The 12590-nt window shown below is 36.8% G+C and overlaps 1 protein-coding gene across 1 annotated transcript; it reads left to right on the plus strand.

Annotated features, from left to right (window-relative positions):
* Positions 1–857: 857 nt before the first annotated feature.
* On the plus strand, positions 858–3439 carry LOC120209819 (elongation factor 1-alpha-like). Its single transcript, XM_039208720.1, has 3 exons — positions 858–996; positions 1784–2265; positions 2380–3439. The coding sequence occupies exons 2-3, from the start codon at positions 1804–1806 to the stop codon at positions 3259–3261; spliced, it is 1344 nt and encodes a 447-aa protein (XP_039064651.1). The 5' UTR covers positions 858–996; positions 1784–1803; the 3' UTR covers positions 3262–3439.
* The last annotated feature ends 9151 nt before the right edge of the window (positions 3440–12590 follow it).

The raw sequence follows: 12590 nt of genomic DNA on the forward strand, positions 1-12590 counted from the left end.
CTTGCTTCCTTAGAATAGCTTGGAATGTTATCTTGGAGATTGTCTTGCAAATGATTTTTTATTTCTTTAAGAATGGATATCTTTTGTCAGGGTTTAATGCAACGACACTTGTCCTAGTTCCTAAGGTTCCGTACCCTAGTTATATAAGAGATTTTCGACCAATCTCTTATTGTAATATTATATATAAGTGTATTACTAGGGCCATTTTTAGTAGGCTGAAGCCTTACTCGTATGAGGTTATCTCTTTAAGTGCTTTTGTTCGTGTGTACTATTTATTTTCATGTGCCTATTCAAAAGAATATGCTATAGCCGATGAGTTATCATTCCATATCCGGTGAGTTGTTAGTTATCAACTGCTTTCGAAAACCATGGATTTTCTGGTAGCTATGCCCATCCTATCAGTCCTTACATTGAAAAACTCAAGCTTGAACACTTCTGGTATATGAGATGTATCATTTACATAAAAAACTGAAGGAAAATTTCAGGTTGGATCTCGTATGAGAGACATTGAAGGGTACCTCTTGTTTTTAAACTGGCGTTTTCAGTGTTTGTTTCTCGAGAATCTGCTGATAAAGATAAAAGAATAGAAAAAGAAAGGTGTGCGTTAGGAAGATGATGACAGTCCATCCAAGGAACAACCGCGGTGTTGGCTACACGTGGGAATAAAGGACCACACGCCTTGCTAGGTTACATTTTGTAATTTTATACGATGTTAGGGGTAATATTGGTTTTTAGATCCAGAAAAAATCAAATTAGGGCATCTCTCGGCTGACAAAAGGGAAAATAGAAAATAATGAAAAACCTTTAACGGCTAATCTGAGATGTCAAATGGGAACCGTTGGATTAGATATGATCCGACGGATGAAAAAGAAACCCTAGTTGAGCCTATGCTGAGAGAGTGGCTACTTAAACCTAAAGCAGGCCGCAGTTTTCGCCCTCCCTTACAAGCTTTCTACTCTCTTCTGCTGGATCTCAGAGTCTCATTTTAGCTCACAGGTATAAATCTATTTACAAATTGTTATTGTCCTTCAAGTTTCATTCCTTTGATTCGAAGGAAGATCCGATCTGATTGATTCTTAGCTGAAATAGCAGTTCTACTTTTGTGTGATTTGCTTGTAGTTTACATATGAGCTCATTTCTATTTCCCTTCGCTTCATTTGTGTCTTGTTAAATGATTCTAGCTTATATAAGTTCATTTTTTATGACTCTAGTGTGTTTTACTTGTAATTTGGAATATGATTTCTCTGATTGTCATCTTATTAGGTTTCATGAAATATATGTTCGTTTCAATATCTGGAATCTGTTTTCTTTTAAAGAATTCAAGTTATTTTACTGATTTATTGATGCAAATGCAGCCTAAGGGAAATGAGATATGAAAAATAATCAAAATCGTCAAATATCGTATTCTTGGACTCCTTTTTTTCAATGAAAATGATTGTCTGGTTTTATGGGAAAGGATGAGTTAAGATCTAGTGGCTGTAGTTCATTGGAATGAATTCCATATCTATGGAAGAACTGGGCTCGAATCCCAGCAGCCACATATTATACAATTTGAATCTGTTAAATTTAATTCTGGACTGATTTTATTTTTCTATGATTTGTTGAATGATTCTTCAAAAAACTGTCTTTTTTAAATTGAATCTCAGGTTAATAATTTTCATTCATAATATGTGGGTATTCTTGTGTGATTTTGATGTGGAATCTATATTGTGGTTTGGTGAAGGGGATTTATGTTTTGAGTTTGTGCTCTGTTTTATGTATATGACTCTTTCTTGATTTTCAGATTTTCTCCAGAATTTTATAATGGGTAAGGAGAAGATTCACATCAACATTGTGGTCATTGGCCATGTCGACTCTGGGAAGTCAACAACCACTGGTCATTTGATCTACAAGCTTGGTGGTATCGACAAACGTGTGATTGAGAGGTTCGAAAAGGAGGCTGCTGAGATGAACAAAAGGTCATTCAAGTATGCCTGGGTGCTCGACAAACTTAAGGCTGAGCGTGAGCGTGGTATTACCATTGATATTGCCCTGTGGAAGTTTGAGACCACCAAGTACTACTGCACTGTGATCGATGCCCCTGGACATCGTGACTTTATCAAGAACATGATTACTGGTACCTCCCAGGCTGACTGCGCTGTTCTCATTATTGACTCAACCACTGGTGGTTTTGAAGCTGGTATCTCCAAGGATGGTCAGACCCGTGAGCATGCTTTGCTTGCGTTTACCCTTGGTGTCAAGCAGATGATTTGCTGCTGCAACAAGGTTAGGTTTACAATCATTCATGTGTATTATTATATAGTGACCCTTTATGATTATTGTGTTGATTAAAACTTGATTTCGTGCCTGATCTGATTTTCAATTTGTCATTTGATATAGATGGATGCCACTACCCCCAAGTATTCTAAGGCAAGGTATGATGAAATTGTGAAGGAAGTCTCCTCATATCTTAAGAAAGTTGGGTACAACCCTGAGAAGATCCCATTTGTACCAATCTCTGGTTTCGAGGGTGATAACATGATTGAGAGATCTACCAACCTTGACTGGTACAAGGGTCCCACTTTGCTCGAAGCTCTTGACCAGATCAATGAGCCCAAGAGGCCTTCAGACAAGCCACTCCGATTACCACTTCAGGACGTCTACAAGATTGGTGGTATCGGAACTGTCCCTGTTGGTCGTGTTGAGACTGGTGTCCTTAAACCCGGTATGGTCGTGACCTTTGGCCCCTCTGGTCTGACCACGGAAGTTAAGTCTGTTGAGATGCACCATGAATCTCTCCCGGAGGCTCTCCCCGGTGACAACGTTGGGTTCAATGTTAAGAATGTTGCTGTTAAGGATCTCAAGCGTGGTTTTGTTGCTTCAAACTCAAAGGATGATCCAGCCAAGGAGGCAGCCAACTTCACCTCACAAGTCATCATCATGAACCACCCTGGTCAGATCGGAAATGGATATGCTCCAGTCCTCGACTGTCACACCTCCCACATTGCCGTGAAGTTTGCTGAATTGTTGACCAAGATCGACAGGCGATCAGGCAAAGAGCTCGAGAAGGAACCCAAGTTCTTGAAGAACGGTGATGCAGGGATGGTGAAGATGGTTCCCACCAAGCCTATGGTTGTCGAGACTTTCTCGGAGTACCCACCTCTTGGACGTTTTGCTGTCAGGGACATGCGTCAAACCGTGGCTGTTGGTGTCATCAAGAGCGTAGAGAAGAAGGACCCAACCGGTGCCAAGGTCACCAAATCTGCCGCCAAGAAGAAGTGAGATTGCATTTGAGCTATAATTGTGAGTGGAAGGATAGTTTTCTAAAATTTGGTTTTATTTTTGTTTAGTTTTTAAATGACGTTTTGTTGGACCAATATTGATATGCTTTATCCGCTGTCATGTTCTGTTTGAGACTTTGGTCATTGTTGTTGAGTCATCTTTAGTTTGCCTTGCTCGATTGCCATCTAAGTCCATTTCTTTGCTTGCTTTCCTTCATTAACTGACGCGTATTCAATTAGCTCCGCAATAAGTCTCTTTAAAACAAAATACTACGAAAGGAAAAATTATATTCTTGGAAGAGAAAATGATATATTCTATAAAAAATATTATGAATTATATTAATTATTTATTAAAATAAAATATTATATTATATTGTGAAAATTATGAATAAAAATATTTTAAGTTTTTTATTAATATATTATCAGACTATTATATTAATATTAAATATATAAAATTATTATTATTAATTATTAATTTAATAATATTGTTTTTAGGAAATTAATGAATAATATAAATTTTATTAATAATTTATTATATATTATTAAAATAAAATATAAGATCATATATTATAATATTAAAATGTATATATCATATTATCAAAAATATTAATAAATATATTTTAAACATTTTAATAATTAATATTTTTTTATTAAAATGATATTAAAATATTATATTAATATTAAACAATAATATAATATTATTTGAGTATTTATACTTCGAAGTGAAAAAATTATAAAATGGCTTATGTAAAATTAAACTGTAAATTTGTTTTCAAAAAAAATGCAAAAAGAAAATTTTATTGATCAACAAAATGTTTTACATTGATTAGCCTATTTTCTGCCAACCAACACTATAAAACGAGAAAAACATTTTTTGGAAAATGTTTTACGTAAAATAAACAAACCTTAGATTTTTATTTTAATGAATATTGTAATGTCTTGAAATTTATTCGACAGTTACAATTTTTAAAGTTTGGGACTGAATTGTAAAAAATAAAGTTAAATAGGTTCAATTAATTAAATAGGAAGTTCAGAGCAATAAATTGAAGGAAATCAATATGTTGGGGTCAGATTGGAAAGAATTGATGAAAACTGGGGACTGAAATGAATGTGATAAAATAAAATGATTGCTTTGAAAGGATTTGTAAGTTAAAGGACTTAATTGTAAGAGAATTGAAAGAATCAAATTAAAAAAAAATCATTTTATAAAATTCTTGAAATTTAATAGAGTTGAAATACATCATTTAATTTTTGTTTGTTTAACGTTCGTATCATTTTTGTTCATAGATTAACATGTTTTGCAGATTATGATAAAATAATAGTATCGTTGGAGGAATCTCAATAAATATATTGGAGTATATTGATAATGACCTACGTGGATATGTAAATATAATGATTATTTTTATTATCCAAATCATATTTAATAATGATTAGTCGGAGTATTTTAATGGCTGTCGTTTATCCAACACCGACCACCATGTGATTTCTTACAAGACTTGTTGAAGCAAGATTGATGTTTATCCCACATGGAGTGGGAAAGGGTAAACGTAGTTGCGTTTAACTAAATGGTTTGAAGCGGGAGTTCAAAGGAGGTGGGAAGAGACCGTTGTAGCCTCGATACTTGTAAACCCTAAACCATCCTCGGTCGGGGGGGAAATGTTGAGGTCTTTTCCTGGTGTTTCCCTCGTGTGGTTTAAAAAAAGAAACATCAATACCCTACGAGTGCTGTCTCGCTGGAGGAGTTGAAGGTCCGGGTTGGGTGCGCTCAGATGCGTGCTAACAGCTATCAGGTCCTCGCCTACGACCACCTCCAATCCCCTTTTTCCATTGCTCTGATTTTTTCCCCGTATTAAAAATCTGGGCGAGATCTTCCAAGAGTCACTGTTATCCTCCTAGCTATGCTTCCAAGAACCGATTTTCTGATACTACAAATAATCAATTGGCTCATGCTAATTCAGTCGTTACAACGACTGAAGTTTCTCAGCAGAATTTTGCATCAACGAATGATTCTTTGACACCTCAGCAATGTCGGCAGTTAATTGTCATGCTTACATCTCAATTGCAGATTGCTTCCTTCTTGTGATATTCCTTCGTCTTCTATAAATGCATCCATGAAGGGTGAGATCTTATCCTATATTAATGCTCTGTCTCTTGAGAATTCGCATTATTGGATATTGGACTATGGAGCCTCTAAACATGTTTGTTTTTCAAGGTCTCTCTTTGAATCGTTAGTCCCTATCTCCGAGGGTTCTGTGGTTTTGCTAGATAAATCAATTATTTCAGTTGGGTTTGTCGGGACAGTTTGATTTTCTCCTACGTTTGTTCTTTATGATGTTCTATTTGTACCAGAGTTTAGTTTCATTCTTTTATCAGTTAGTGCTTTGGCGAGTGATTCTGATTTCAGCATGTTGTTCAACAAAATTAATTGTTTGATTCAGGACCTGCATTATGTGATTGGGAAGGGTGAGCTGCATAAAGGGCTTTATCTGCTGTAGATGTCTCCTTGCAAGTTTAATGCTTCTTGTAATAATGTTCTTTATCTTCTTAAAGATGTATTGCCTTTGAAGAATTTCAATGAAAAACATCCTTTTCATGTTTGCCCATTAGCTAAACACCAAAGGTTACCTTCTCCTGTTTCTAATGATCAAGCTAAGCAAGTTTTTGACTTGGTGTATTGCGATATATGGGCTCTTACAAACATGCCACTTATTCAAATCAGACCTTTTTGATTTTAGTAGATAATTTTTTGAGATCTATTTGGACTTGTTTACTTAAGCATAAATCCGATGTTGGCACCATTATACCTGTGTTTATTGCCATGGTTAAGAGACAGTTTGGCTATGATATTAAATGTTTTAGGTCTGATAATACGCCTGAGCTGAAGTTTACTGAATTGTTTGCTAAATTTGGTATAATGCATCAGTTTTCGTGTGTTGAAATGCCTCAACAAAATCCAGTTGTTGAGGGGAAACACTAGCACTCACTTTCTGTTGCTCGAGCTTTGTATTTTCAATCGAATGTACCCATCAGATTTTGGGGTGATTGTCTTCTCACTGCCACATTTTTTTATAAACAGTTCCACCAAGACTGCAGAACAAGTCTCCTTATGAAATTCTGTTTGGCCAGCCTCCTGATTATAATCACTTAAAGGTGTTTGGATGCCTTTGTTTTATTTCTACATTAAAGTCTCATCGTGATAAGTTTTCAGCACGAGCGTTGCCAGCTGTGTTCCTTGGTTATCTTGTTGGTATAAAGGGTTATAAAGTTTGTGTCGCAAACTCAAAAGATTGTAGTTACTAGAGATGTGATGTTCCATGAATGTATTTTTTCGTTTCATAACATCAACATACCCGATCATGCTATTGGTTTTTTCTGAGATTATTCTTTGCCACATATTCTTAGTGATTCTGCTGACATATCTTCTCCGCGTGTTTTACAATATCATGGTTTGTAGATTAGTTATGAGCAGTCTGTTGATCACATGAATATACTACAAGCACCTGTTGATTCCATGGATACACAATAGGAAATGGCTGACTTTGATGCCAATGATTTGGTGGAAGAACCCATACTTGAGGTATATGGTGTTAATGAATCAACACTTCTAATATTGTTTCCATGTGTGGAGCAGGTTGCTCAAATTTTTTCTCGATGATCCTCTCGTGTGACACAAAAACCTTCATATCTTCAACAGTACTATTGCAATCATGCTTCTTCCACAAAATGGTCAAGTCATCCCATAGAGGCTCATCTCTCGTCATCAAAGCTATTTTCCAAATATGGTGGTTTTATAGCAAATATCTCATCTCAATCCGAGTCGACTTTCTATCATCAGGCTATCAAGTCACCTGCCTAGAGGGATGCTATGAATGAGGAGCTTCGAGCAATGAAATCTCTTGAGATTTGGTCCATAGTTCCTTTGCCTAAAAGGAATAAGCCTATCAACTGCAAATGGGTCTATCGTATAAAAAAAAGCAGATGGTTCGATTGATCAATATATGACCAGGCTCGTTGCTAAGGGCTTCACACATGTTGAAGGGATTGATTTTCTAGACACATTCTCGCCTGTTGCCAATATGACTTCGTTCAGACTGCTGCTTACTTTAGTTGCTGTGCATGAATGGCATCTTATTTAGCTAGATGTCAACAATGCCTTTTTGAATGGAAGCTTGAATGAGAAAGTTTCATGAAGTTTCCCCTTGATTACAAGAATCAGTTGAAAGGCTCAAATTTGGTTTGTAGATTGCACAAGTCAATCTACGGGCTCAGACATGCTTCTAGATAATGATTTAATACCTTTTGCTCTGTTGTCTTGAAGTTTGGTTTTTAACAATCACCATTTGAGCATTCTTTATTCACAAAAAGGTCTGGTGATGATTTTATAACTCTTTTAGTTTATGTCGACGTTATTGCCATCACTGGCAAGAATAAGCAGTTGCTTGCTATTGTTCAAGCATTTCGACAACAACATTTTAAGCTGAAGGGTTTGGGTCCATTGCGTTATTTTTTGGGTTTTGAGATTGCACGAAATAAGACTGACATTTCCTTGTCTCAAAAGAAATATGCTTTACGGCTTTTAGAAGATACTGGTTGCCTGGCAAGGAACTTGTGGATTCGCCCATGATACCCTCTTTAAAGCTAAGTGCAAAGGAAGGAAAGCTTCTGTCTGATCCTCATGAGTATAGAAGATTGATCGAATGGTTGTTATACCTCATAAATACAAGACCAAACATAGTTAATACTGTTGATTTGTTAAGTCAATTTGTCACTTCCAGATTACCTCATTTGCCAGCTTTGAAGGACTTGCTTGCTTACATCAAACAATCTTTTCTTCCCTGTAGATTCCACTCTTCATTTAAGTGTTTTTGTTGATTCGAACTATGGATCATGTCATGATACTAAGCGTTCTACGATTGGTTTTTGCACGTATCTTGGCAATAGCCTTATTTCATGGAAATCCAAGAAGCAAGCTGCTGTAGCCAATCGCAGAATATCGTGCGATGGCTGTTGTTACTTGTGAGTTAGTTTGACTGGCGTCTTTGCTTTCTTCATTCAATCTTCTTGTTGATCATGTCAGGCTGTTTTGGGATAATCCAGCTGCTGTCCATCTCGCTTCTAATCAGGTGTTTCACGAACGCACAAAACATATTGAACTTGATTGTCATTTTGTGTGAGATAAAGTTAAGGATGGGTTCTTGAAGTTGTTTCACGTTCGCTCTTCGAGCCAGCTGGGACGACGTCTTCACCAAGACTCTGCGACCTCCTTTGCATCGCTTATTTGTTGACAAGCTGGGACTTTTTAATATTCATGCAGTCTCATCTCTGTTAAAGCCTTTGATTAGTTACATTAATTAAAGCTGTAAGCTTATATAAACTATGTATTTTTACAATTAGAGTTCAATGGAAGCAAATTCATTTTCGTGCTTTCCTTCTACACAGTTTTCCACTGTAATAATCATTTTTCCGTTACTTCCCAGCAAACTTCCCCACATCCTTCTCTGTTTATGACCTGCAATGAATTCAAGTCATCATTTTTCTCCAGAAATGTTAATCGATGAACCCGAATCTTTTCCTTTTCCTCTAACAGCAATGAAAAGCTAAAACATCACCGATAAGATAAACCCGGATAAGATCCGGGCTGATCCTCCGGTGAACAGTTGAAAATGCATGCTACCAGAGCTCTGCAATAAAAGCTGCATATCTTTTAAGACCGGAAAGCCAACACCAGTTTGAAGAGACCATAAGTATTCATTATCTCAGTTGAAAATGGGTGTAGAAGGCAAATTGTCTTTACAGCTATGGGGATGTCGGATTTTCATCAGCTAGTTATTAGGGTGGTTACTACTGAGATAACTCGGCCTCAAATCAGTTATTACAAGGAGGAATGCATTCAAAATTGTTCCTTGCTTTTCCCCAACTTGTGCACAGGGTTACTTGGATTAGTCGAAGTGTTTTAATGGCTGTCGTTTATCCAAGACCGACCACCATGTGATTTAGTACAAGGACTTGTTGATAATGGCTTGTTGAAGCAAGATTGATGTTTTTGGTTGGGTAGAAAGTGGTTCCGTTTTTAGGGGTTGAAGAAACAGAAATGGTCCCGATGTATGGGGTTCCGTAAGGCATAGCATATAATTGGGTTCCCTACTTTTGGAATAACAAAACAAAAGTTGCACGGCATTGGGATTTATGAAGATGCTTATCAGTTATCACTGCCACGTATATGTCATAACTGGAGAACAAACTACAGGCTATTGTATCCCACATAGAGTGGGAAAAGGTAAAATTAGTTGCTTTTAACTAAGTGGTTTGAAGCGGGAGATCAAAGGAGGTGGGAAGAGACCGTTGTAGCCTCGATACTTGTAAACCCTAAACCATCCTCGGTCAGGGGTAACAATTGTTAAGGTCTTTTCCTGGTGTTTCCCTCGTGTGGTTTAAAAAAAGAAACACCAATGCCCTACGAGTGCTGTCTCGCTGGAGGAGTTGAAGGTCCGGGTTGGGTGCGCTCAGATGCGTGCTAACAGCTATCAGGTCCTCGCCTCCGACCACCTCCAAACCCCTTTTTCCATTGCTTTGATTTTTATCCCCGTATTAAATCTGGTATCAGTACTGTAGTGCAAAAATGTAGAATTTTAAACTTTTTAATGACAAAAATCATACTGAAATATCCATCACAAGTCCTAATCATGCTAATAACACATTAACATATCATATACATTAAAGCTTGCTGCTTCATACCATAAAAAGTGTACCATATTATGTTCCAAGTATCAGGACATATTTCTAACTAGTCATATTACTCGTGCTCATCTTTGTTCCAATTGTATTAAACATTCAATTGTTTTCATTAGAAGAGTTGTATTAAAATTATAGTGCCTGTAGCTGAGTGGAAAGAACTCCATAGCGATGGAGGACCTGGCCTTGAATCCCTGTGGCCATGTTGTGTTGATATTGAATCTGTTTAATTTTATACTTCTTTTTAGTGTCTCAAAATGTGCTGTTAAGTGTTAACCAGCGTCAACTGCTTCCTAGAGTTCCCCAAAACACTTCAGTGGCTCAAAAATTTCCCCAGTTAAAATAGTCCCAATGATGTGGTTAGGGAAAAAAAGACATTTGAAAAGAAGATTCTTGTCAAGATTCATTCAGGCAAAAAATACATTTGAAAAGAAGATTGTAGTGACACCACTTGGATTCTTTTCCTCTCAATTGTCCAATAGTTGCATCTATGTTCACTTGCCTGAGGCTTCTCATACCATCTTTCCATAGAGGTAAAGCACTTTACTATTGAATCTTGAAATACATGGATAATTATCATTTTTCGCCAATCTCATTTGTTGTTATCTGATAATAAACATTGGTTTTGGCACTTCAATTAGACCATAACAATCTTCGTCGGTCTGCTGCAACTTAACTGTTTCCTTAGTTCAATCAAGGGAGGAAGCTCATTCTTCCAGCTGCAGGCCTTGTCAATATTTAAGTCTATAAAATCTATAGGAAAAATTAATCTAGACTCAATACTAAACTAGATGGATTCTTGGGAATGATTTTGTGGTCAAAAGTTACATGAAATTCTGGTCATATATACTCTAATCCTGGGAATCATAGAAGCTGTTAATTGAAATTTAGTATTCCAATGAACCTTTTTCATTTAATGTATTGTCAAAAACATACACACTGATACAAAGACTCTTTAGTAATGATAGCTATTAATGGCAAATATATCCAAGTTACTGAGGCCAATGCATGTACAACCTTCTGAACTATGACAAGTGAGAAAAAGGTGTAGGAGAGCTCAACAATATTATCAATGCCACCATCTCTAATCCCCCTAAACCCATAATTCTGACTAAATCAAGTTTCAGTAACTTGCCAGTTCAATTTCCTCAAGGGCCACAACTACTTGGCCACCTGCACGTATAAAGCCTTCACTTATAAATAGGTAGGTTGGTCTTCTATTCCTAAGCATCAAACCAAAATGAAAACACAGATCAGCTGTCCACTGAAGTTCCCTCGATCACTTCACTGGGGTTTTCCGGTCACCTATTGAAGTGTTTGGGAAACTCCAGGGACTGCTGACATTCCCTTCCCTTTCGAGTTACATTGATCACTAGATTTATCGTGGTCTGACGACGTCATATAACAACATAAATATTCAAACTATACGTTAATATCGTACTAACATAATCCAGGGAACTGCAGACATTCCCTTTCTCATGGTATGGTTTCTCTGTACATTTATGCACAGAGGGTTCGCTGTATATATAGGCAAGGTTCACCAAGTTCAGGTATTGACATGTTTTGAAATTCATAGCTTTGATGTTGTCGGAAATGAACCTGGTCGATATTTGAGGGTCTGTCCTTTCTAACCTTTTGAAACGCGGAAGTGTAAAGGGAACATGTTTTTCAAGCATAACACAGTTGCTGATGCTTGGCAACCTTTTTTCAAGTGAAATCTCTTTTAGCATCTGCAATACTTGATATTATTGTTAAGATTCGTTCTGGCAAAAAGACATTTGAAAAGAAGATTGTACTGACACCGCTTGGATACTTTTCCACTCAATTGTCCCAGAGTTGCGTCTATGTTCACTTGCCTGAGACTTCTCAGACCATGTTTCTATACAGGTAAAGCAGTTTATTAATGAATGTTGAAATACATGGATAATCATCAATGTTTGCTAATCTCATAGGTTGGACTATTAATGGAAGATATATTGAAGTTACCAAGGCCAATGCATATAGAACCTTTTAAACTATGTAAATGATACGAGTGAGGAAAAGGTGTGGGAAGAGCGCAAGAATATTCGCTATCTCATCATCTCTAATCCCCCAAACGCCATAATTCTGACTAGATTCAGTTTCAGTAACTTGCCATATGAGGATTTTTTTTCATATCTAATGCCAGTCGGATTTCCTTTGTGGCGAGACTTCACTTATAAATGAGTAGGTTACGTTTCTATTCCTAAGCATCTAACCACAAGGAAGACACAGAGAGTCAGCTGCCCTCTGGAGTTCCCTTGATCACTTCACTGGGGTATTCCGGTTACCTACTGAAGTGTTTGGGGGAACTCTGGCTGTCACCTGACACTGATTCGAAAGATGAACATATGAAGCCATAACCATACTCTTCTTTCTTCAACTTATTCATATTATCATATGATTATTTTACGTACCATGCATCAAGGTTTATTGCTTTAAGTCATGCATTACCATTTTTATCCAATAGTCTCGGGGGTTTTCATCCTATTTCTTGGAAGACCATAAGAATGAAGCTGAAGATAGAATTTCACTTTCTGCTGTTCAAATGATCAGCAGTTCCAAAGGTGGATAAACTTG

This window comes from Hibiscus syriacus, unplaced genomic scaffold, assembly GCF_006381635.1.
Source record: "Hibiscus syriacus cultivar Baekdansim isolate YM2019G1 unplaced genomic scaffold, ASM638163v2 tig00020307_pilon, whole genome shotgun sequence".
NCBI classification, from domain to species: domain Eukaryota; kingdom Viridiplantae; phylum Streptophyta; class Magnoliopsida; order Malvales; family Malvaceae; genus Hibiscus; species Hibiscus syriacus.